Source organism: Lampetra planeri, chromosome 25, assembly GCF_965212315.1.
Source record: "Lampetra planeri chromosome 25, kcLamPlan1.2.h2, whole genome shotgun sequence".
Taxonomy (NCBI): domain Eukaryota; kingdom Metazoa; phylum Chordata; class Hyperoartia; order Petromyzontiformes; family Petromyzontidae; genus Lampetra; species Lampetra planeri.
Window position 1 is genome coordinate 1156017 of NC_136131.1, and position 26142 is coordinate 1182158.

The 26142-nt window shown below is 46.4% G+C and overlaps 2 protein-coding genes across 2 annotated transcripts in view; one reads left to right on the forward strand and one right to left on the reverse strand.

The window, feature by feature from the left end:
- The window catches only part of ASB3 (ankyrin repeat and SOCS box containing 3), a 44152-nt gene extending 41035 nt beyond the window's left edge, over positions 1–3117 (forward strand). The window contains exons 8-9 of the mRNA XM_078605887.1: positions 837–967; positions 2375–3117. Coding sequence (XP_078462013.1) covers positions 837–967; positions 2375–2583 — 340 coding nt within the window. The 3' untranslated portion in view covers positions 2584–3117. The remainder of the gene's footprint in view (positions 1–836; positions 968–2374) is intronic.
- A 16699-nt stretch (positions 3118–19816) lies between these two features.
- Positions 19817–21198, reverse strand: LOC144727215 (protein S100-A1-like). The gene is made up of 3 exons (XM_078605888.1): positions 21078–21198; positions 20638–20820; positions 19817–20055 (listed from the first exon to the last, which is right to left on the reverse strand). The coding sequence occupies exons 2-3, from the start codon at positions 20776–20778 to the stop codon at positions 19870–19872; spliced, it is 327 nt and encodes a 108-aa protein (XP_078462014.1). The 5' UTR covers positions 20779–20820; positions 21078–21198; the 3' UTR covers positions 19817–19869.
- Positions 21199–26142: the final 4944 nt, after the last annotated feature.

A 26142-nucleotide genomic window follows, 5' to 3' on the forward strand; every position in this document is an offset into this window, starting at 1 on the left:
CGGTCGCTGGGGTTGAAATGCATTGGAAATCGATACAATATCTGGAAAATCACCGATAAATGTCTTTTTCATGCAAAGTAAAGAAACAAATTAAACTTACCTTTCGATTTAAAGCTTTCGTGACTGCAGGGATTCATCTTCTTGGTTCTTTCGGTAAAGTCACGTAGAAGGGAAGTAATAAAATAATAATAAAACATAATAAAATAATATAATAAAATAATTTGAAATAAATTATTTTATTATGTTTCATTATTATTTTATTACTTCCCTTCTACGTGACTTTACCGAAAGAACCAAGAAGTTAAACTTACCTTTTGTCTGAAGTGCTGAAGAAATAAATAAAGACACCAAATCCACTTTGTTGCTGCGTAGAATTATTTATTAGATTCACTTTCAATTAAGAAACGTCAAACTTAAAGTGAATTTGCGAAAAAAATGATTTCTTTCCACTTGACCTTCTGCGTGAGTAAAAATCCACCCGCTCATGAATATTAATGACCGGGGGTGCGGCATGTGGAGTGACGTCACGCGCGGGACACAAACAGTCATTCTTGGCTCATTATAGTAGTAATTCTCCACAAGGACGGTTCATTAGTCTGTGACGTAATTATGATATAATGAAAGAGCACGCCGTTATTTTTGAGTTGTAACTTATTTATATATAAAACCAAATATGAGAGCACCTGAAACCTGATACATTACTCGTGTACTTGACTTTTCTCTGAACTGAAAACGGCATGGTTTTCAGTGTAAAATCACCCCTTGTTTAATGTTCTACTTTGTAACAACAGTGCATGAATGCTTTGATGACTTGTGCTCTCATTGTGTGGCTACAGACTGGTGATTCTAGACATGGGCGCCTTGACCTTGTGTTTGGAGTTTACAGACCACCGCAATTCGGATGTGTCATGCATTGGAAATCATCCACTCCCAGGAGACACTGACAGAGAACTTCAACACAAGTTTGGTAATGCTCTATTTGTCTTGTACACTTGGAGCGGCGGGGTGTCAGAGTTTAGCTATGTGCATTGACCATGCACATACCATGGAATAGACCGATGAAAATTAATTACTATTCTGGCTAGGATTTTTAAGTCTGTAGAATGTATGCAGTCATCCAAGTGCATACTCAAGTTAGAGTCTTCATATTGACTGTTAAGAAAAGTGGTGGTGAGCTGTTAACTACCTTGCCTGGTATGCAGGAGGTTGTGGGTTCGATCCCAACCCTGAAACCTGCATATTTGGAGTGTGCATGTTTCTCTTCCTGTGGTCACATGGCTTTTTTGCTGCGTTATCCATTTTTTCACTCTACATTTAGAATAAACATGCGTTTAGAGTATTTGGTTACTAAAAATCTGCACATTATAAGCCACTTTGTTGGCATTTGTGGCCAGGTAGCTTTTGAAAAAGAGCTATATAGTTCAGTGGGCCTTACCTGGTAAAATAAAAATAGTTTTAACATAGAGTGGGCTTGGGCAGGACACTGGCCAGTGGGCAAGAAAAACTACTGAGTGGGAGCCAAAGGGGTGCATGCACCCAAGAGGATGTCCACCGTGGAGATGGGAGCAATGAGATTGGCTGGAGCACAGGTGCTGGGTGGTACGTTGCATTGTGAGACAGTGACGGATGGAGATTTCTTGGGGAGGCCTTCATCCAGCAGTGGATTGATCGTGGCTGATGATGTGTGATGACAGTTGATCTTATTGTTTACTACACAATAATTTTATAATCTTTGTTTGTGAATATGACCTAAGATCTCTCTTGAAAAAGATACTTTTTATGTTCATCAACTATCGCTTTGTAAAATGTGTAATACATGATGGACATTGGACAACTGAAGTGAATATACAGTGAATTATGCAGGAACTATTCTAGGACCCAGATCTAACAGAGACGGTCCTTTTGACACGTAGGCTTTTGCGATCAATATTATTCATAAAAGGCTTTTTTGGGTTAGATCGCGTAAGTATAAATGTGTTGTTTACCCGCCCCCACCTGACAGAGCCAACAGTAAGCTTTGTCACAAACAAAATGTGCCAATTAGCTACTACTTCAGCCCACCAGTGTAAATGTTGTGGATTTACTTCAACACACATTTATACTTATGCGATCTAACCGAAAACACCTTTATTATGAGAGAGGGTTCTTGCTATAAACTCTGGCAGTTCACCAACACTCATACAAGCAAGCCTGATGACTGATGAGAACACGCATTGTCAAAATCGGTCCAGTGCTTTGGTTGCAGCAATGCTGCTCGAATGGTGCACCCCTAGAAGACTGTGTTCATGATGGGATCTGTAAAAAGTACTTGCGTTGATTTTGAGGGGGTGACAGATGTTTGAAGGTGACAGCTTGTCATCTGCTTTGAGTGCAGAGCGCCCCGCCGCCCTGCGCCACCTGTGCCGCCTCCGCCTGCGGCTCGCGGTTGGGGATCGCAGACTTCGAGCTCAGCGCGGCGGTCAGGATTGGACCTGCTACCTGCCGCTACCGACCAGCCTGCGGGAGTTTTTGCTCTATCGCGACGTCCTCACAGCTCATGGGATACCTGATCCAGATGCCACTTCTGGCGACGAAGCAGAGTGATCGGACTTTGATCGGACTACATGAGACACTTGCAGTAATAGCCCAGTGTGCAGTGGCCTATTGGGGCACTGTGAAAGTAGATAAGTGATGCATATGCCACGATGGAACTTACGAGTTGACTCGCTCGTACAAGGCTTGTGAAGAGGGTCTGCACTTGATGAGGTGTTTTCGAACTAGAAACTCGATATGCTTGTCAACAACACTGGCCTGAAAATAAAATAATAAATAATTGGAAACATTTGGTTCAATGGCCCTTCATAGTACACAAAATTTGCACATGAAGAGTGCCATTTCCCAAAACGTCGCTGATTTTATATACTTTAAAGGCATTGTTGATGAAAAGTGTGGTGTTATTTGTGCTTGTGCTCAACTGCTGACACAGCAGCATCACTAATTAATTTAATTACACAACTCGGCTTGCCGCGATGTAGTGTTTTGATTAATATTGGTTATATTGTCATTGTTGCCTCGTTTTAGTTTTCCTAAATCTTTTTTTTCTTCTGAAATAAAACGTAACTATTTTATTGATAACTATACAGAACATATACATGATATCAATACTTTGAAAACATTTCCAGAGTAATTTGTCGTGGCAATTGAGCTTCATGGAGTTTCAAGACTGTTTTTCAGGAGGGTACTGCCACATTGGGATCTTTGGCCAATTCCAGTCGTGAGAGTGGCTTTTTTTTGGGAGGAATCTGGAGACCCCAGAGAGAAACAGCCCAGAGGAGGGAGGGGGTGAGAATCGAGAATCCGCTACTGTGCTTACATCTCTTGTCCGCCTCGCAGCCACCTCCAACACGACAGCACCTGCCAGTCCAAAGCAGTGTCCCAATCAAGTACTAATCAGGCTCACTGTACATTTTACTTATTTTATCAGAATATACTGCAGGAGGAATCCGATGAGCTATGAAGCTCTTTTTCACAGATGACCAATACGGGGTAAGAACGTTACAAGAACAATACAAAAACATGATAGTGCAAAGTACAAGAAAGGTAAACGAATCCCCAAAACACATTCATATAAAATTAAACTATCCCCATCCTACCAGGTAAAGCCCACTGAGGTATTAACTTGTTTTTCACAAGCCACCTGGCCACAAATTATATCTTAATAAAGTAGTATATCATTTAGACATTAATTGCAGCAGAATATAAATAATCTCAATGCATGTTTCTAAATATGGAGGGAAAAACAGGTGGCGTGGAGAAAAATACACACGACCACAGGGAGAGAGACGCGCAAACTCCAAATATACAGCAGGTGTCAGTCAGGGTCGATATTGAACCCCCGACCTGCATATCAGGTGAAGATAACTGAAAGTGCGGTGTGATGTGTTTGTTTGCATATTGTGTTCCATGAGTACGACCCTTCCAAAACCCTAACAACCCGCCACTCACCCTAGCCCCTCCCTGCCCCTCAACTTTATATCGCACTACATTTAGTTTTTTATCTAACTATTGTGGTAACTTTGTATTTATCACGTTTAAATGGTGCCTGTGTTGTTTTGTTTTACCTAAACTCTAGTTCTTTCGGTAAAGTCACGTAGGTATAAAATAAAATAAATCACGACGTTTCGATTGCAACACAAGCAATCATCATCAGGTGGGAAAACCACAGCAAGAAAATGTTTTGCTTAAGTGGGAGAGAGATGCCGTGGTAAGAGGTTATATAGGTAAGAAAGGGGGAGGGGCAAGGGGTGAGAGAGGGGGGTAGGGGGAGGGGAGTGTTGCCTCGACGCTAGGAGAGGGACGTGAAGCTGGACGGGGGGAATTGGGCGGGGCTGGAAGTGGGAGGCCGAGAGAGCTGGGGATGGGGGGGGAGTTAACACGGAAAAAAGGGCTAGTACCCGGACCCGGCAGATATGATAGAAAGCAGTTAGGGTTTTCCCTGGTTAATATCATCCTTCCAATGATTGCTCAATTTGTATCCATCTTCTCGGTTGAAGTTATGTCTATGTTTATATATCTGGATGGCTTCATGAACAAACCTTTGATAGCCCGAAGATTTGCAGAGTACATTGGTCTCGGAAAACACAATATGAGCCCACAGCGTTATAACAATGGTCAGCTACGGCAGAGGTATTGGTTCTGCCGTGTTTCAGATCTGCCTTGTGTTCGCAGACACGGTCCGAGACATGTCGTTTTGTTTCTCCGATGTAACTGCTGCCGCAGGTGCAACTCGGTTTCTAAAATCCAGGATATTGCATGTCAGGGATGACATCCTTCACAGATGGGATTAGATCATGGATTTTGTGTACTTTATTTAATTGGACCTGGATCTTGTGTTTGTTTAAGATTTTGAAAATATTTTGGTAACACCTGCTATGTATGGTAACATGATGGTTTTGATTGGCTTCTCAGGGGGTTGTTTCTCCATAGTTGGAGAAACAGCTTTGCAAATAATGCGGTCCGAGTACCCATTCATCTTGAGGGCCTGGTGTACGTGTTCCAGTTCACTGGCTAGGTGGTGTTGTTCGGAAATGCAGTGGGCCCTATGGTTTAGTGTTTTGATAAGGGAATTCTGTGCCGGATGGTGGTGGGAGTCAGGTTTCAGATAGGAATCCGTGTGGGTGGATTTCCTGGAGACAGTGTCCCAACGAGCCGTCAGGCCTCTTCTCAAACAAAACATCCAAGAACGGTAGCTTACCATCCTTCTCCACTTCCATGGTGATTTTTATGGATGGGTGTATGGAATTGATGTGGTTGAGAAATTGGTTCAAAGCTGGCAGGCCATGTGGCCAAATGACGAAAGTGTCATCTACATCTCTTCCACACGGAAGGACGTAGGGTGGATGTCTGGATGGCATCTGTTTCAAATTTCTCCATGAAAACATTCGCTATCACTGGTGATAAGGGGGGACCCATGGGGGTACCTTCATTTTGTTTGTAGAAAGTACCATTCCAGGTGAGGTAAGTGTTGGTAAGGCAGTGCCTAACCAGAATAGGTACATCAGGATTCAGTCCATGTTTGACTAAGTCTTCAAATATTGCTAAGGTGTCAGGTACAGGGACGTTGGTGAACAGGGAAACTACATCAAAGTATGTAATTCAGCTCACTTGGTCTTTCTAATCAAGGGCATTTCACTGTCCCCATATGATTTGCTCGTCAGCTTTGATGTAGTTTCCCCTTCCTTGTGGAAGTTATATGTAGATGACACTTTCGTCATTTGGCCACAAGTCCCTTTTGAGAGTCCACAAATAATGAACCGTTGCTGCACGTTTAGCTGCACCCAGATTCCCCGCACGTTGACCGATGCAAGAGAGCCAAGGGTGTTTTGTCTGGCTCGGCAGAGAAGTGCTCCAGCAATGAATAGCAGTTCTTATCGACCAAGTCCAAAAAACATTCGGCACCCACGGATTTCGGGAAAGACCCCATTCCTTGGATCATTTTGGCTGTGAGCTCGTCTTTGGATGTAGCCAAGTTTTCTGTTGAAGAGTCGGACAATTGGGGGCCCTTCAAGGAAGCAGACCATGATGAGGCTTCCGGTGCTTTCCTCTTTGCTTTCTTCCAGCCAGTCCCCTCGAATGACCCTCTATTCAACTTTCTTCTGCTGTGTTCCATCACCCCTTGTCACCCCAACCTCCCCTGCCCAGTCAGCCACAATTGGCTCAGAGACTGCCTCCTCCACCTCATTGGCCTTGGAGCGGTCTTCCTGCCGACTCGTAGATGCTCCTCCATCCACAGACAGCGCTTCCAGCTCCTCTCTCTCGTCCAACAGTGGCGTTCTCTGGTCGACTGTCTCTCCTTCATCACCAGTTGCCCGATTACGTATAACGTATAACGTGCTCCAAAGATTCAACCATCTCTCTGCTTCCTCCATCATTAGCCTGGTTTTTGCGTGCCCGGACCATATTTGCAAACGATTTGGCGCAGTTCCGGTATAAATGGTCCTTGCTTCCAGAGGTTGCATTGTGCTGGGGCTCGGCACTCATCCACTGCATGGTCCAGCGATTTGCAGCGGTAGCACACTCGTGCTTCACATGCCACTGCCAGGTGACCTCGTCCACCGCACCTTCTACAGAGTTTGGGTTGGCCTTCATAGACAACGAAACCTCTACTATCACCAATGTAGAGGGCGCTCGGGATGTGTTGCAGGGCACCGTCAGCAGCTCTCAATCTCACCCGCCACTGTCTAGCACCAGTCCAGATGCCCAGCGAGTCCTGGACACGTTTGCAGGTCGACAACAGATCATGATCTGGTAGCGATTCATTGTACAGAAAGACCGGCAACATTTTCGTGTCCAATTCTGACAGCAAATGCAGTTTGAGCAGAGACAGGCCTCTCACCTGCCTCCTCAAAGCGTTGCAGTAAATTGCTGGTCCTAAAGTTGACAAAGGCCCTGTCGCCCGGCAGAGCTATCAAACAAAATAGGTCCTATAACCACAGTTCGCACAAAAATCGAGCGGTCCATAGTCACCTCTTCTGGCACGGCCTCCTTAAAGGCAAACCAGACGCTGTTGTGTCACCTGATGTGTGAAGCTTGCTGCTGGCCCACCGCGCCAATGCCCTGCATGTTCCTGGCGCTGTTTCGCCCACACAGGTTCTGCATTCGCCTTAGCAGTCTTGTCCTGATCGCAGAGTCCTCAATTTCCGTAGCACTCCTGTCGAGCCTGGCAGAAGCCACCTCCCTCTGCACCGGCACGTCCACCCTTCCTGGCGGCTGCCTCAAGGCGTCCCCAGCAGTTTGCCACCTCCCAGTCGAGACTGACGCCTGAGCTGCAGCCCTCTCCTTCATGGGCCTCCGCACTCCAGATAGTCGAGTCGCAGCAGCCTCCACCTCGGCAGCAGTCGACGTGGCTTGGTCATCCTGGATCGCCTCAACAGCTCGGCAGGTCTCCATATCCACTCAAGAATTGGCGAGGCAACCCCTGGCCCGACAGCCAGGTTACCTGCCTCTCCACAGATCTTTAGTAAAAGGCTGAAAAGAAACCAGAGTCACAGCACTTGTATTTAAAAGTTTTATTCCAGCTATGTACAGTACACTGTATCAAACAGTTGCAAAACAGTAACAACAACCCACACGAGGGACGTTGCCGTGAATACTGGATCCCTTACAACACCTCAACACATGGAGTGTCCTGATAACAAAAACTTTGCTGGTCTATCCAATACCTTTCAAAACAAGAGTCCGCGATTGCCGAACCGAGTCTGAAAACCTCCTGGCTACCATCAAAGGTTTGTACACGAAGCCATACAAATATACAAACACAGACATAATTTCAACCGTGATGATGGTTACAAACTGAGTAATCATTGGAAAGATGTGATTAACCATGCAAAAAAGATTTAACTACACTTATTTGGACCATCTTATTTGACAGACAACTATTACAGGTTATTGATAGACAGCCAGGCTTGTTTTACCATGTTTAGTTTGTTTCTTTTCTCACTTGTTATGTAGGCCAGGCTTAGTCACAAACCGTACCTCTCCATAACAAAGGCTCGCCCTCTTAAGCCTCACCTTACCATATGAATAAAAAGTGTGCCGTACTTGGCCCTTCCCCCCCCTCTCCAACCATTATATATACGGAGTGGTAGCTCTTGCAATCTCTCATTTACTTGATACAGCTGTCGTGGCTGTGACGGTTCCACCTGAAGACGGAAGCTTGTGTTGCCTCCGAAACGTGATTTTTATTTTACTTTTATTAATTTTAATGTTTTACCTACGTGACTTTACCGAAAAAACCTAAGAATACGAGTCTCGTTCCTCGATTTCCGGTGCTGGGGCAGATAACTCTTCCAAGTGCTGTTTGTGACAACCTACTTATGCCTTGTCGACCTCCACCACCCGGCCGATCAGCCTACAGGTTAAGTGGTAAAGCTCGGAAGGTGTCATGTCACCTTTGAATATCAAACCTCGCGCCTTCCACAAGGCTTATTTTATAGCCCCCACAACAGCCCATGCCTGAGCCCAAGCCCTTCCAAATTATATTTGGCATTGTAACCTTGATAGGATAAAAACTGGCTAGCAAACGCTATCACAGCTCCCACACCTCCTGCGCAAAAGGACACTGCACAAAAGCATGACTCGTGTAATCGTCCGAATTACAGCCCCTTGGGCATTTAGGGGTGGCGGGCCATATGGCAGGAATGCATAAACGCCCTGCATGGCAACCTGTCCCAAACCGCAAGCCAAGACATGTGCTTTTGCATCTTAGTTAGGACCTCAGATGCCACGTTACCCCATATTTGTTGGTGAAGGGCACCCCGTGCGCCTGGTACCTCTGCGCAGGTTTCCGTCTTGCCAATCTCGACGAGAACACTTCGTGGGTGCCACGACTCTCTTACAAGGGCCGGCTCGTATTCTGCGATGTATTTGTTAACTGCGGCACACAGCCACCCCTGCGTCCAGGCGAGGGGCTTACAGCGAGGCAATGGAGCCATGCCAGTCTATATTGTAAGAAATTAGGCCTTTGCCTGGGACCCATCTTAAAAAAACAAGCGAAGCATATTACAAACAAAGATCGTAGTCAGGTTACGCGCGACATTAGGGGCTCCCCTCCCACCGTTCGCAGGGTTTTTATACATGCTCTTCCTCTTCACCCGGTCCATCACACCTCCCCAAATGAAATTGAAAAGTGTCTCCATATAATGCACCATTTGCGCGTCTGTCGTGAAGATGTATGCCAGGTAGTTGAGCGCAGGTAGCATTTCTACCTTTAAAACCAAAATCCCCCCTTCCATAGTGAGGCTTCTGGTCGCTGTTGTATATGTTGGTTATCAAAATTTGTTATGTTGTATGCGTGCGTGGGTGAAATTATTATGTTGTATATGTGGGTTATGAATATTCAGTGAAAATAATAATAATCAAATGAAATTTGGCCAAATGTGTAATTATCCGGAAATATGTTAATTTATGTAATTATGCACATTTAATTATGCCAATTCGAGAGGTAATCGTAGTAATTATGCGAGTGGGTGTAATTATGATAATGCAAGTCGTTATGATAACCAGACCCCGCCTCGGTGACGAGGGTGGGTTATCGATCGGAATAAGGCAATTAATCGTATGCAGTTATGCAGGTGTGGTGTAAGTATGCAAGATTAACTTAGATTAACTCGGCATCGTTGTCTAGGTTCGTCTCATTCTCGCTTTAACATTCCCAGAGTGGGTATTCGTGGTTATATTTTAGGTCCCCGGTTCACCCCGTTATCGCTTTAACATTTACTGAGTATGTATTAGTGTGTTTATTAAGGTCACCAAGTTCAGATCTCAACGCAGAAGCAGATCTTATGCATAGATGTCAGGAAAGAATCACACAACCACTTCTGTATTAATCAATTTATTACTAATTCAACCTCAACTATGATATAGTATGCGAACTCTCAATCCCGGAACGTCAACACGGCATCAATACAGTATCATCAACGATTGTCTGATTTCACTTTGACAACGGCACATGGATCCCGCATAACGCGATGGTTGTTAGTGAGAGAGAGAGTCGTTAAAATATGCAAATACTATGCTAAGAAAAACCTTAACGTTAATGAATGATTATACTCAATATTGTTCACGCAGTACCGCACTCCTTATTGATCATACGCAACCCTTATCACGTTGTTAGCACCTTGGGTCACGGGACAGTTGAATATTCTGTAGAGGATGCGAGTACGTGCGGCGATTATGACTGAAAGATACTTGAAAGATTATACGGCGATAAAAAAAACAATCAAAAACAGTTATTATTCTTAAAGGCACCAATCTCAACAGATACATCGGCAGGTTATCTGACAACAGAATGACTCGGAGTAAGGGCCTGCGACGGTGCTCCTTTTCCGAAGATCGTTATCTTATACCAAGTTTACTAATTGGGGACCAGATCACCTGATAAGGATCTGTTGGGCCACCACTCCCCACGTGAGCGTGGCTCGGCGGAAGGAGGTGCCAAGAATCAATTCGTATTGATGGATCTGTTGGGAATTTATGCGATTAAGAGTACAGCCCACTAAATATTAAAGATAAAAATTACGAATACTCTTATAAACGACGGATGGCCATCACTCGGTCTCGTTGTGATGCCTTCACAGCCACGGATGGCTTATGGGTTCGAGTGTGTTTGAGTGGTAAGAGTTGTCTTGAATAGTCAGTGTTCGGAGTCGGTTCTTTATGTCAAACAGACGCCTGGTGGTCGTGTGGTGATGGGGCGGTGCGCGTCATACGTATCAGTCGCTCCCCTGTCACCGTGGTGAACTGGTTCGGATGCCCGTTGATACGCTGTCGCAGTTCGGAACCCGGTCGGTAGGTGGCGCCCACAGCTCGCTCGCAGCGTGCAGTGTTGGGTCGTCGACCAGGGTGAGCACGGAGCCTCGTCGCCAAACCGCGATCCTCACCACTCCGGCGGCAGCAGAGACCTCCGACTCGGCAGAGGTTGACCCACGCAGGCCGAGTTGAGCTGTCAAGCGGGTCTTGCCCGCCTGCAGAGGAGATGGGGAGCCGCTTGAGTCGAGCCCCGAGAGCCGGCTCCGGTGAGCCGATCGAACTCGGCTGAGTCCCAGACGAGCTGAAGAGTCGAGCCGACCCGCTGGTCGCAGCTCGTTCCTGAGTTGACCCTCCCGGTCGAGCTGGTTTCCAATGCTCAGGGTCCTTTCTTTTATGCCGAAAAATCCCTTTGGATCCCGCCCACAAGGCGGGGTTTCTTTCGATTTTTTTCCTGTGTCAGGATCTGTCCGTAGGTAGGTGTGTCCATGTGTGTGTCCGTACGTCCGTATGTCCTTGTGTGCATCACCCACGGTATATTCCGTTGTCATACTCCCTCCATAAAATCCATGAGCAAACAATCAGGTGTTACAAATTGCCTCGAGGTCGTCTCTCTGTCTGGGTGCGATATTATCTCTTGTCTGGCCTTCTTCATGAACCAAAACACAGACGTTTACAAATCGTCTCATAGGCGTCTTTGTCCGTGTTGCACCACCTGGAGGGAGGGGCAACACGACCCTCACCGACGCACAAAGAAATGGTTAAAAAGTTTTAACATTTGTCCCTTACCATTTCACAGTTATGATTCTGTATGTAACCTAAGGTCTGTCGTTTCCCATCGTGGTGCTTGACTCAAGTGGAGGTGTTTCCCCGAGCGTATACACACTCCTATCCCGCTCTGCGGGGATACAAAGACGGCCGGGATCTCCCTTTCTCTCCGACCCTGGGTTTAACATCGCTCTTTTATTATGTATTTTATATTCGACCTGGTGGTGATTCATCCCGCATATGCTTCGGGTCGAGTTGTATAAAGTATTAAAGTATGGAAATAACATTTCATATCAATAACTTTAGCCTACCCTGTTGTTAAATTCCGACTTTAACGTTACTTTAAATAGCAATACAGAATAATTGAGCTTTTTGTCTTAACTAGGCGAACGCGAACTTCTGGTGACCCCCGCAGCCTTGTTGTTCAGCTGAGTCTGCATCCTTGAGAGATACACAACACTCTTATTCTCCATCCAACCTTCTGCTCTGGGAGTGTTATTCTTAATCAGCTCCCTCCCCTGTGCACACAGCCTTGAGCTGACCCACTTGTTTATCTTTGCTCCCTCAGCCGCAGGAGGACAAGGCGTATTTCTACCTCCTCCCTGTGTGCACGTGTTCCAATTAGCTCGGAATCCCTAAACACACAATCAGTGATGGTTCCTGGCTTTCTGTGGTTGTGATTTAGACAAAAGCGCCTCTGTTTCCTTCCATTGCCTTTGAGTTGACACTGCCCTATTATTCGCCCATGTGCTGAGGTCATAGAATTCGTTTTGACTTCAGTAATATTAACATTCAGTATTGGATTAGCAAATGGGCAATGGTTCATTGATGTAGCTCGCAGCCTGGTCTCCAATTTGAGCGAGCGCGAGGATCGATAATTTAGCCTACTCTGTTGTTGAATTTCGAATTTTGACGTTACTTTAAAACCATGCAGGATGGTTGGGCTTTTTGCCTTAACTATGTCTGGCTGACTCTCCCACTGTCTCTGCCGCCTGCACGTGTGACATGTGCCCGTTCATCAGGCCTTATCTTTCCTTGAAGCAAGGTTGCAAATTCTGCCATCCTAGCCCTCCTCCAGTTCATTACTTAACAACACCTGGTGTTTTGCAGTTTGCTGCGCTTTGGTGTGTTTTCATTCATTATATATCAATTTTGGAAGAAGGGTTAGTATACAACATCGCCCACCTGGCCAGCCTGCCCTTCACGGCCTCTTTTCCTTCCAGTTATTTTTTGCAGATTCCTTTATATAGAAGGTGACCCCAGGATATTTGATCCCTTCCACCTGCACTCTCAGTTCTGTTGGGCGACCTTCAAAAAGCCGAGGGTCTTCAAAAATCATAATCTCGCTCTTACTCAGGTTAATCCTGGATCCTGAGGCTAAATAAACAAGTATTGCGAATTACAATACCTCCCAAACCGAGGAGACATCCCTGAAGAACACCACTATCATCCATATACATAGCTATTTTTACTTGTTCTCTACACTCCGGGATGTGCACCCCTCGAATCCTCTGATTGGCTCTGACCGCTTGGGCAAAAGGCTCCATGCGCATGACAAATAAGACTGGCGACATGAGGCACCCTTGTCTCTCACTCGATCTAACTGTAATTGCTTCAGAAAGGACCCCATTTATCAAAAGTCTGCTAGAGAGATTACAATATAGTTTTTGTACCCAACCAACTAAACTCTATCCTCTTCTTGGTTATTTCGGTAAAGTCACGTAGAATGGAAATAATAAAATAATAAAAATAAAACAATAAAATAATTCTCACGACGTTTCGGCCACAACGCAAGCAGCCGTCCTCAGGTGAAGATCAGGTCTGTCAGAAAGACAGCGTCTGAATGAACACCACCAGGCTTGGCAGCGTATATTTAAGCTGGGTTGGAGGGGGAAGAGCGCCTTGACAAAGGAATTTGCATATCAAGAGAAATTTAGCATATTTATGGGAAATGCAGGTATGTGATTAGTACTACTTATGCCCGTGCATTATGCAGGATTAGCCGCATCAAAGGGAGGGGATATGGGAAATGCAGGTATGTGATTAGTACTACTTATGCCCGTGCATTATGCAGAATTAGCAGCATCAAAGGGAGGGGATATGGGAAATGCAGGTATGTGATTATTACTACTTATGCCCGTGCATTATGCAGGATTAGCAGCATCAAAGGGAGGGGATAGGGGTAGCATTAATAAAGGGAAGGAGTGTTAATAGTATGCAGCTGCAGTAAATAAAACCACCACGTAAACAACTAAAATATAAACTACATAGTATCATCAGTATACTAAATATAATCTACAATAAGCTGAGTTACTAACAGTAAGTAATACATTACAATTCTACGTCGTAAAAAATATAATATGCTTCCATCTAAACTTTATTCTCTTACATCACACGAGTCTACACCGTACTATATACTGCCATAGACAAACCCAACTTTAAATTATATACTGTATTGCTATAAACCACCCTAAACCTTATACATTGTAATATTACACTATGTATTATTCTACCCACCCTAATGTATATCACACTGCTGTATATTCACTATACAATTACGATACAATATATTACTTTGTACATTGTATTAAGCATATACATTTTATACTATTTGTTATTATATTTTAACCACCACTACGGGGTGGGATTCCACAAAACTTTAAGATCTTTCAACAAGCTCCGGGATAAGAAGGCTCAGCTAATCGAGTCTCTCGCCTTTCTGAAGAGATGCCGCGACTTTAAGGTAATACCAAACGCATTTACACTAACATCTGCTGCTGTAACTTCTTCTAATGCTAAACGAATTCTGTCTAGAACTAGCTTAGCTCTTATCTCAGAGAAAATCAGACTTACGCGCACCGATCTAGATCAGTTAGACAAGACACTCTACAAATCACACTTATCTTTGAGTGCAACAATGTCCTCTTCAGCTGCCGCTATGTCGGCCCCTTACAAGGGATATTAACTCCTCCCCTCATGGACGCTGGCACTGGACCCTCCGCCAAAATTTCCATATACAATTGTAACAAGTCATGCTTGATTGATGGTGCCCCAGAATTTGACGTAAAATTCGGCCGGTATTCCGTCATTCCCTGGCGTCTTGTGCACTGCCTCATCCAGTTCCTCCATTGAATTTGCTTATTAATCTCATCAGGAGCCTTGATCTTCTGCTTTAAAAAAAGTCCCGGGCTTCTGCCCCCGATGTCTTATGTCAATACAGGTCCGTATAGTATTCTCGTGCAGCCTCAACAATGCCTTCTGTCTGCGTTAGTCTGCCCAGGCTAGGGCTGACAAGCTCATGCTTTCAGGTTTCCTGCACTTAGAAAAGAAAAGAAAAGCACGTACACTCCCCCCCTCCTCCACTGCCCTAACCCGTGCCCTAAAGCGAACTGCGCAGCCCGTTTTTCAAGCGACAAGGAGATTTTGTCCTTTAGATGCCTTACTTCGTCCATCACAGGGAAACCCAGTTCCAGCAACCGATACGCCTTCTCAAGCTGATCATTCAGGCCCCTCAACTTATTTCTGACACTCATTCTTTTGCTGTGTGCCTGCAAAATACCCTTGATCTGACTCTTGACCATCTCCCACCATTCAGCCATGGTGCTAAAACAGTACTGTAGGCTTCTCTATTCTTCATAACGTTTGATGAGAGCCCTTGTCACCTTCTCATCCGCTAAGAGCTCGCGTTCATCTTCCAAATCCCTTTCCATAACCTTAATCCACCCGGAATCCGAATCCTCGCCGTAATCAATTTGTGATCCGAAAAAGAGAACGATTTAGTCTCCACATACTCCGCTATAACTTTAGCAGAGATAAAAAGGAAATATATTCTTGAATGCAGAGATCCAGAACTGCTGGCCCAAGTAAAACCAGAACGTACTGGGTGCAGCAACCGAAAGTTGTCAGTTAAATCAAAATCCTTAACCAAAACACCGAGTTTCCTAGAAGAGGGGTCTATCTTCCGACTCCCAGGAGGTAGGCAGCACGTCCGATAGGCTGAGCGGGCAGTTGAAATCACCCCCCAAAACGATATGCCTCTGCGTAAGCAGAGGCACACCGCTCAGCACACCACGTGGGGGCGTATACGTTAATTAGACGTACTTCAGCTCTGTCATCTGTGGCATCGACATATTGCAGATGGCCAGGGACCACTTCCTGGACCTCTTCTACCACGACACTTCTACGTCCTAGGAGGATGGCTACCCCAGTGCACTTATTAGCGTTGCTCCCAGACCAGAAACAGTGTCCGTCCCAGGACTCAGTTTCGCCCGGTCGAGGGAGTACAGCAGGTGGCATTCCTGCAGGAAATAAGACTTTTTTTAAAGGTCGCAAATAATGCACCATTGCTCGACGCCTGGCCACACCTCAGATTCTCCTCAAATTGATGTATGCAATGGAGAGCTCCATGACCAGGAGTGTCTAGTCCAGCTTAAAAAACGTCCTCCAGCAATGAATAGCAGTTCTTATCAACCAGGTCCAATAGACATTCAGCACTCATGGGTTTCGGGGAAAACCCCCTCTCTTGGCTCATCTTGGCTGTTATTTCTTCTTCGGATGTTACCAAGTCTGTTGAAGAGTCCGTCGGCTGAGGGCCTCTCAAGGGAACAGATCGCAATGAGGCACTCGGTGTCCTCTGCTTCCTCTTTGCTGTCCTCTCAAATGACCACCTCTTGTCACCTTTCTTCTGGTGTGCCCCTTCGCCCTCTACCTCCTCCACCCAATCAGCCACGATTAGCTCAGGGGCCACCTCTTCCATCCCATTAACTTTAGAGCTATCTTACCGCCAGCACGCAGATGCTTCCCCATCCACAGACGGCGTTTCCAGCTTCTCCCTCTCATCCAACAGTGGCGTTCTCTGGTCGACTCTCTACTCACATCATCAGTTGCCCGGTTACTCAGTGTGTGCTCCGACAAAGCCTCAGTCGTCTCTGCTCCCTCCATAAGTAGCCTGGTTTTTGCATACCCGACCATATTTGCGTATGATTCAGGGCAAATCCGATACAGATGATCCTTGCTCCCACAAAGGTTGCATTGTGCTGGGACTCGGCACTCATCTACTACGTGGTACAGCGATTTACAGCGATAGCACACTTGTGCTTCACACGCCACTGCCAGATGGCCTTGTCCACCACACCTCCTGCAGAGTTTGGGTTGGCCCTCATAAACGACATAGCCCCTACTACCACCAATATTAAGGGCGCTCGGGATGTGTTGCAGGGCACCGTCCGCAGCTCTTAACCTCACCCGCCACTGTCTAGTACCTGTTCAGATGCCTAGCGAGTCCTGGACATGCTTGCAACTCGACAACAAATGAGTGCTGTCGCAACCACACCTCCACATCGTGATTTGGCAGTGCTTAGTTATACTGGTAGGAACGAAGTGAACCAGCCTACAATAGATTATATCGTCCGTCCGTCCGTGTAGCAACATCGCCCCCTACTGCAAACACTTGGCAGGACCCTACAAAAACCTTTAGACTCAGTGACGCTTTCCTGGCTAAACAAGTGTAACATTCCCTTATAATTCCCTGCGATAGCTTTTAATTAAAACATTTAAATAAAAAAATAACTCACAGCGGCCTAAAGCCTACAGCTAGACCTAAAGCCTAGAACTAGGCCTCAAACTCTCCCTTCGTATCGTACCCCCGCGTGTGTGAAAGGGAGTTAATGTTTAACAATGTTACATTCCCTGATGTTTTTAAATAGAAACATTTAAATTTAAAGCTTTTACATTAATAATTAAAACATTTAAATTAAAAATTAACTCACAGCGGCCTAAAGCCTACAGCTAGGCCTAAAGCCTAGAACTAGGCCTCAAACTCTCCCTTCGTATCGTCCGATTAGGTGTAGCAACATCGCCCCCTACTGCAAATCTTGGCAGGACTCTACAAAAACCTTTAGACTCAGTGAGGCTTTCCTGGCTAAACAAGTGTAATAATACATTATGTTTATATTCTTTGGTTATTTATTCATACCAGCCCTCCCCGCAGGGACCTGTTACAGAAAGACAGTCACCATTTTCGTGTCCAGTTCTGACAACAATTGCAGTTTGAGCAGCGACAGAGCCTCTCGCCAGCCTACTCAAAACGTTTCAGGAAACGTTGCAATAAGTTGCCCGTCCTAAAGCCGACGTCGAAAGCCCTGCCAAGCTTTTAAACAGAATAGCTCCATAGGCTCAACTTGCAGCATTCCCACAACCACTGCCCGCACAAAAATCAAGCGGTCCATAGTCACTTCGTCTGGTATGTCTAACTTAAAGGCCACCCGAATGCAGTTGTGTCGCCTAGCATGGACCGGTGTTAAGCTTATCCCCGGTCCACCGCGTCAACGCTCCACATGTTCCTGGTGCCGCACTACTCCCACAGATTTTGCATTTACCTTAGTCGTCTTGTTCTGGTCCCCTTGTGCCCACCAGCCAGCAGAGTCTTCAGCTTCCGCAGTATTCTCGTCCAGCCTGACAGAAGTCACCTCCCTCTGCGCCGGCACCTCTGCTCTCCTTGGCCGCTGCCTTCAGGCGTCCTCCGCAGCCCACCACCTGCCAGTCGAGGTTGACGCCTGCGCCATATCGCCCTCCTTAATGGACCCCAGTCCTCCAGATGGTCGAGTCGCGGCAGTTCCCACCTCCGCAGCTGTCGACATGGCCTGGTCTTCTTCGCTCGTCACAGCAGGTCTCCAAAACCACTCGAGGTTGGAAAGGAAACTGTGGTACATTAGGAATGGATCACTCTTTTAATTATGTCCTTGTGCAGCAAGGGAGTAAAGTGTGGTTCTGTGAAAGTCTTGATGTGCTGTGCAGTGCATCAATGCATGTGTATACAGCAGCATGTGATGACCGAGTTGGGCCTGTAGGTGGCTGGAAGGGTTAATGATTAACCGGACTTGGACACCAGCCACATGGTTAATGGCGGTTCGGAAGAATTGCTGTGTGCGACACGTGCTGGTGCATTTTACAGGTAAAGGACCCAAAGGTTGTTTTTGATCGTTATATAAATGTTCTAGACTTGTTCTAGACGTTAAGCTTGGCTTCGAATTGTTCGTTTGTGATATATGCAATTAGAGGGGTTTTAGCACTGTGCCTTGTAAAGGAATGACGCACTGTAATTACCTTCTGTCATTGTAATTCTCTAATACTGTTTAGTCTATAACCATGCCCATGCACCCAGAGGATGACTACCTGCAATGCTATTGAGAATAGAACACATGTAAAATAGTAAGCTGTACAATTGTGATATACAGTACATACTGTTCACATACAGTACATATAATGGGTATAAGATACCGATATAAGTGAATGGTATAGATGGACATATACAGCTTCGGATTAAAGGAATATTCGAATAGTGATGTGCAAATGTGATTGTCGGACAAAGATTGTTTATTAGTAGAATTGGGTTTAAGAGAAAAGGGTTAATGATTAACCGCACAAGAACACCAGTCACATGGATAATGGCGATTCGGGAGAAATGCTGCTTGTAACACGTGCTGTTGCATTTTACAGAGTGACGGTGCGGTTCGTCACAAGATTGCTATTAACCACGATAAATGTGTCTGCCCTCGATTTGGAGCACCTGCTCACGTCCTTCATTTCGAGTGTGCAACAACCCCTGGCCCGACAGCCAGGGTACCCCTGCCTCTCCACGGATATCTTTAGTAAGACACGAAAGCACCTGCAACACACGTCTGCAGCTTCGACGACTGCCTCCCCCCCTTTGCGGCTTTCATGAAGCTCGGCCAGTGACATCACCACTCACACCTGCTCGCTCTCATTGTGCGATTTGTCCCGTTTATCCAGTTTCCCAGCTACTTTACAAAGGAAGTCCGTGATGCCAGAGCACAGCAACAGACAATGAACTGGGAGGCGCGTGCCAAGCGGTCCCAACATTGTTATCATGCTGGCGCTTCACGAAATGGAGGAGTTTGCACGGGGACGAATTAAATTAACAGCGTCACTCGCAGCCGACACCACAACCCCTGCTGTATTACTTGTACGTAAATGAGCAATCCATATGACTTGATATTCAAAGTTTCATCCCACAAATGCACAGGGAGTGTAAACGGAGGTATGAAAATGAATAGAGAAACCTATCCTACGGTATGTAGTGCTGTATTAAGCTTTCCAGTTATGAAACCAGAATTGCAAGCAGGAAAAGGATTCTTGGCACGCTACATATCGCTACTCATCCCGGGCATTTCAAAAGGACAGTGCATGATAACCACTGCGCGTGTTTCTATACCTAGAGTATCAAGTTCACAAGCACGCCACGTTGATGCGATCGCATGGTTTATTTCATAGTATTCGTATCATGCAACAGCCGCGTTACACTTGGAATGCAGACAGCGCGTGGGTCCTGCCATTCTGCTCGTGGTGCGCTCGGAAGTTCGGATGGCAGCAGAATTTCAAGGCTGCGATCGTGATCGCGAACTCGAGGAAGTCGACTTCCCCATCTTTGTCATCACCTAGGTCCCTCAGGATGCGGCTCACCACGAACCCATCCACAGGATTCTGAATGGAATCACAACAGCTAGGGTTAGAATAGACTAGACCGCATAACACGGGCAAAATCTACAGCAAGTGATACATGGTATAATAACGTGCCAAATGGAGGTCATTCAATCATGTTGATAAACTGAACAAGACAACCACCAAAATACGCACTGCAGTCTCAGAATGAAGGGTCCATTCGAACATACAAGACGACATGAACCTCCTACCCGTTAATTCACCCCCGATAAGGCCCACAGTCAAACGCCATCTCTTTTAGACCGAAACACCACTGCACAATTCTGCCCATCGCCTCATGAAGCCGATTGTAAAATCAGCTAAATGGCGTACTCATTAGTACAAGTTGTGAAGTCTCCAACACACCGGTGTGCTAAAGTAGCAACAAATCAGCACAGTTTATGTGACAACCCTACCAATTGGCCGTCGAGTTTAATGGACGTTTATATAGATACGTGATCCAAACCAGAAACCTTTATTATTACAGAAGAATGGAGAGAGTTGAAGCTCAAGGGATACAACCGGAGACTCAAAAAATGGGATGAACCGAGGGGCTGGTCCATACGAATAGCAAAACTACATCACCTGGATCAGACTCTTGCCCTTATCCCCCCTCAGGAAGTTCCTGACGGTTTCCTTCTTCAGACAATCTTTGACAGCATTATCCCGGGCGAGCTCGTTGAAGGTGGACAAGAGCTTCAGGGTGGCTGCATGGAGGTCGCTCATCTTCACAAGAGATGCACGGTCGAGTCAGTACCCAAGAGGAATCTGCGAGAACACGAAACAGTCTTAAAATCACGTGAAGGCAATGCAAACGGCACCTCACTACGCACCAGAATGTGACGAACCACAAAACGACCGAACATCTATAAAGTAGCGCCCCAGCTTTGTGCCAAACATAATTTCTGGTCTAAACCTCGGCCAGCGCTGCACACAGCTCTCATCGAACCCAGGTAAAACCCGTGCGTTGTAGAGATCCCCACTACACAAGGAATCTTGCCCAACTCAGACAGCGATCGCAATACCTGAAAAAGACGTCCGCAGCTTCAACGACGACTGTTGCCCCCTCCCGCTGCAGGTTTTATGCATGGTGGCCAGTGACGTCACCACTCACACCTGCTCGCACTCATTGTGCGATTGCGTGATCATTTTTTTGATTGGTCCTGCTTATCTCGTTTTCCGGCTAATTTACAAGGGAAGTCCGTAATGCCAGAGCACAGCAACAACAACATCAACAGACAATGGACTGGGAGGCGCGTGCCAAGCGGCCCCGACATTGTCATCAAGCGGGCGCTTGATGGAGGGAGTGGAGGAGTTTGCACGGGGACGAATTAAATTAAATCTACATCGTCACGAGCATCCGACACCACAACCCCTGGTGTAATATTTGTACGCAAATGAGATACCCGCGTTTTCACTGCAAGATTTGACTGATATGTACACATGTACGTGGATCTGCCGTGGTGTCAAGGTTTGCTCACTGGATGAGTAATGCAGAGGTCTTTGGGTTCGATCTCTCCGAGCGGCAGTTGAACCAATGCCCACCCAGCATTGTACACAGGTAGACCACAGGTATTTAATCACTATGTTTTGACAGCAGTAGATTTACCAACATTTTGCCACCTCCTGTATAGCAGAGCAGGTGACATGAACTGAGATTATTAAAACGGATAATTGATGACAATGTGGACTGGGTCAAACTGTGTTAAACGATAAGAACACGTTGCTATTAGAACTCCGAACGACGATAATTGAGGGCAGTGTGATCGTCATTGGTGGAGTTGGCACGCGTTTCCCATGAGCCACTGGGATGTCACAGGCGGCAAGACTCGTGTTGCTCCCGCGTGGCTGAGGAAAGAACAAACAGAGCTCGGATTGATATTTAGCTTGGCAAAGGGTTTTATATTACTAGTTCATTAAGCCTGCCTTCGCTATGAAAAGTTTTCAATAAATAACAGGTCCCTGCGGGGTGGGCTGGTAGGAACGAATAACCAAAGAATATAAACATAATGTATTATTACACTTGTTTAGCCATGAAAGCCTCACTGAGTCTAAAGGTTTTTGTAGGGTCCTGCCAAGTGTTTGCAGTAGGGGGCGATGTTGCTACACCTAATCGGACGATACGAAGGGAGAGTTTGAGGCCTAGTTCTAGGCTTTAGGCATAGCTGTAGGCTTTAGGCCGCTGTGAGTTAATTTTTAATTTAAATGTTTTAATTATTAATGTAAAAGCTTTAAATTTAAATGTTTCTATTTAAAAACATCAGGGAATGTAACATTGTTAAACATTAACTCCCTTTCACACACGCGGGGGTACGATACGAAGGGAGAGTTTGAGGCCTAGTTCTAGGCTTTAGGCCTAGCTGTGGGCTTTAGGCCGCTGTGAGTAAATTTTGAATTTAAATGTTTTAATTATTAATGTAAAAGCTTTAAATGTAAATGTTTCTATTTAAAAAAAACATCAGGGAATGTAACATTGTTAAACATTAACTCCCTTTCACACACGCGGTGGTACGATACGAAGGGAGAGTTTGAGGCCTAGTTTCTAGGCTTTAGGCCTAGCTGTAGGCTTTAGGCCGCTGTGAGTTAATTTTTAATTTAAATGTTTTAATTAAAAGCTATCTCAGGGAATTATAAGGGAATGTTACACTTGTTTAGCCAGGAAAGCGTCACTGAGTCTAAAGGTTTTTGTAGGGTCCTGCCAAGTGTTTGCAGTAGGGGGCGATGTTGCTACATGGACGGACGGACGGACGATATAATCTATTGTAGGCTGGTTCACTTCGTTCCTACCAGTATAATAATTACCTCAACTGAATATCATGGCGTGTCCCATAAACTGCGTTGCGACGTCATTTCGTGACTGTTGAAGGCGAACGATACGGCAATCTATTCCTCTCGACGAGCTCGACACGATGCGCTAATCTCCATTTCTATAAAAGGCGAAGTTGTGATTATGTGTGTCTGTTCAAAATGTTTATCGTACTTCCCGACATACAACAAACTTGAAATTTGCCATGTGGGTACTTTCCAGATTGTACACCATGCAAAAATTATAAAAAATACTTTTTTTGGGCGGTGGGGGGGCGCAATAATGCATATATTTTGCACAGCAAGTTAGCTGTGACGTCACATCTGTCATGTGACCCGCGCATGTGGAAGCGTAACGCATTATCGTGTAGCGGTTAGCGCGCTGCACTACGAACCTGGCGACCCGAGTTCCATTCTAAATCAGGCCACCACTGGTGACGATTATTTCAACCACTCCTAGGCCTCCCCTAGGTCGACTCAGCCTCAAACGAGTAACTGCTGTGGTGTGTGAACATCGCCACTGGGGAGACAAAGGCAGCCAGGCGTGGTGCTGTCACCCACCCCCTCGTGTTCTGTACCGGCCTTCATAGGTGCTCGCTAATAATACTTGCCCCCTACAGTTTCTTCTCTTTCTCTTATCTATAAAAGTCTCCGCATGCTCTTGCGAGGGATTTGCCTCTCCAATGGTGACCTTTACGGACGAAAGATTTTTGCCAGCCAGCACGCCCTGAGCTCCGCGGTGGGAATAGGCTATTCCCTTTTCACGCCGTCTCAGCCTTTAAGCCAATCGGGTAACAGGAACTATCGGGGTTAAAGTTCAAGGGCGGAGCCCGAGGGTGCTAATGGGGTACCATCTAGATTCTAGAGAGTTCGTGAGGGGGTGTGGCGAGAGGTGGGGTCTGGGTGACGCGGGAAGGGGTTATAAGGGAAAGCCGAAAGGGACTTAGGGTCAGTGAGTAAGGTCTGGAAACGGTGCCACGTCTCGGGTCTCCGCGAGCCATCGGCCACGTGGCGGTGCGGAGACGGGCTCCCAGCGCGCCGTCTGCCAGCGGTGCGTGGCAGCGAGAGAGAGTGGCGCGCGCACGCGGGACACCAGCTCACGCACGAGAACAAATAAAGAGTCGATTGTCGAGCTGATTTATTACAAAAGTATAAAAGTTGTGTTTCTCCTACGCATTCGCCCTCCCTGCGCTTGGACGACAACAGAATGATCCGTGCCAGGTGGGTCGCGGCGTTTATGGGCGCGGTGGGACGGAGTCGCCAAAAATAATTTTAATTGCGATTTTGATTTGTTTATTCTGGCTGCCATGAGGTTCAAATAATTTTGACAAATTTTCCTTCCTTGTAATTCGTTTTTTTAGAGCGTTACACGTGAAACTATCGCTCAATAATAAAAAAGAAATGTAAGGTGAAGTGTTGTCCTGCGGGATGAAAGGAATTCGGTTTGAATAAAGCAGACATCCGTTTTCTGCCCACATTCACACAATAAAGTGAAGGCCAGGCACCATGTTTTGGAGGTCATCTATAAACAATTCGCATGTGTCCATCACTTTATGGATTTTATACTTCTGTAATAAAAGACTCTTCCACAGTGTCGATCTCCGTTGTCCTTTATTTGTGTTCGTGTAAATCTCGCTTCCACGGCGTCCTCGCTCAGGCCCGCGTCTCCTCCGTCGAGCACTCCGCAGCCACACTGCTGCTCCGCCCTGCAGCCACCCTGCTGCTCCGCTCTGCAGCCACACTGCTGCTCCGCTCCTTCTCGCTCACGGACAGCCTTCCACAGCCCGCTAGCCCCCCTGCGCTCGGACACCGATGGCCGACGGTGCCGAGGTCTCCCAACACGTGGCGATCGCGCCACCCTCCCAGTACTGCCCAGCATGGCCTCCTCCCGTTTTCACTCCGTCTTAACTCCCCGATCCCTTCCGGTTCTCTCCCTAAATCCTCTCCCCCACGTGACCCTATCTCCTCCCTCTCCTCACGTGACCCAGACTCCGCCCCCCTCAATCCTTACTCGCATTACACTTCACATGTTTGAGGGAAACATGCTTAACACCAAACAGGACTTTTTTGGGGGTAAACCGAAACATCTAAGACGCAAAACTTACTTTTTTTACTTCAAATGTGCCAAAACCGTGAAGTGCAACAAATCCCCACGTTTCAGATACATTCAGGCCACATTCGTTAGCACACCTTGGTGTGTTGTCCCTATAGTGTTGCGGTTATTGTGCAGTTGTGGGAATGTGGCTTTGAGTACGGTAATGTGGGGGGGGGGGGGGGGGTTACAAATAGATAACCATCTTGGTAATACTTATATTACCAATATCAACACCACATCTATCACTTAACATATCGACAGGCTGGGAAAGAATGTGCAAAAAATCCAGATCACTTGCTAATCAAAAGTTTCATCCCACGCAAATACGCAGGGAGTGTAAACGGAGGTATGAAAATGAATAGTGCAGCCTATCCTACGTCGCGTAGTGCCGTCACGGCTGTATTAAATCCTTCCAATTATGAAACCACAGAACTGCAAGCAAGAAAAGGATTCCTGGCACGTTCCATATCGCTCCTCATCCTGGACATTTCAAAGGACAGTGCATGTGTAGTGGTGATACGCGCTGGGTGTGTACGTCATGTGCCAGCGCGTATGTACGTGTGTGTGTGGTGACGCGCGCTGACGGGGAGGAGCAGGCGTCAGTGCGCGGGTGGGGGTAGTGCTGCTGATTGGCTGTGTGCCGGTGACGCGCTGAGAGGGAGTGATCGGGTGGCAGCGCGGTGTGATTGGTCGGGGAGTGGAAACACGCGCTGGGCGGAACCGGATCGTAGGGATAGCGCGTGGGGATTGGGTAACTGGGGAGCGGTGCCGACGTTGAGGTCCGCATCCGCTCCGTCTCCCGGGAAGAAGAGGTATATAAGGTGATGCACAGAGGAGCAGGGGGCAGAAGTGGAACCATCTAAGAATGAAGACGAAGGTGCAGAGATAGAGCCCGGAGAGGAGAGTAATGGAGAGTAGAGGAGAGTAAGGTATAAGTGTGTAGCCAGCGAGAGAGAACGGTCTACACGAGCTGAGTAATGTATAGTGTGTAGCCAGCGAGAGAGAACGGTCTACACGAGCTGAGTAATGTATAGTGTGTAGCCAGCGAGAGAGAACGGTCTACACGAGCTGAGTAATGTATAGTGTGTAGCCAGCGAGAGAGAACGGTCTACACGAGCTGAGTAATGTATAGTGTGTAGCCAGCGAGAGAGAACGGTCTACACGAGCTGAGTAATGTATAGTGTGTAGCC

What these genes read in the sequence shown, in the direction of transcription:
- LOC144727215 (XM_078605888.1), bottom strand. Translation starts at nt 20,778, where the DNA reads ATGAGCGACCTCCATGCAGCCACCCTGAAGCTCTTGTCCACCTTCAAC. An exon ending in AGGGCAAGAGTCTGATCCAG is followed by an intron (nt 20,056 to 20,637) that starts GTGATGTAGTTT and finishes GATTCCATTCAG; the next exon opens with AATCCTGTGGATGGGTTCGT.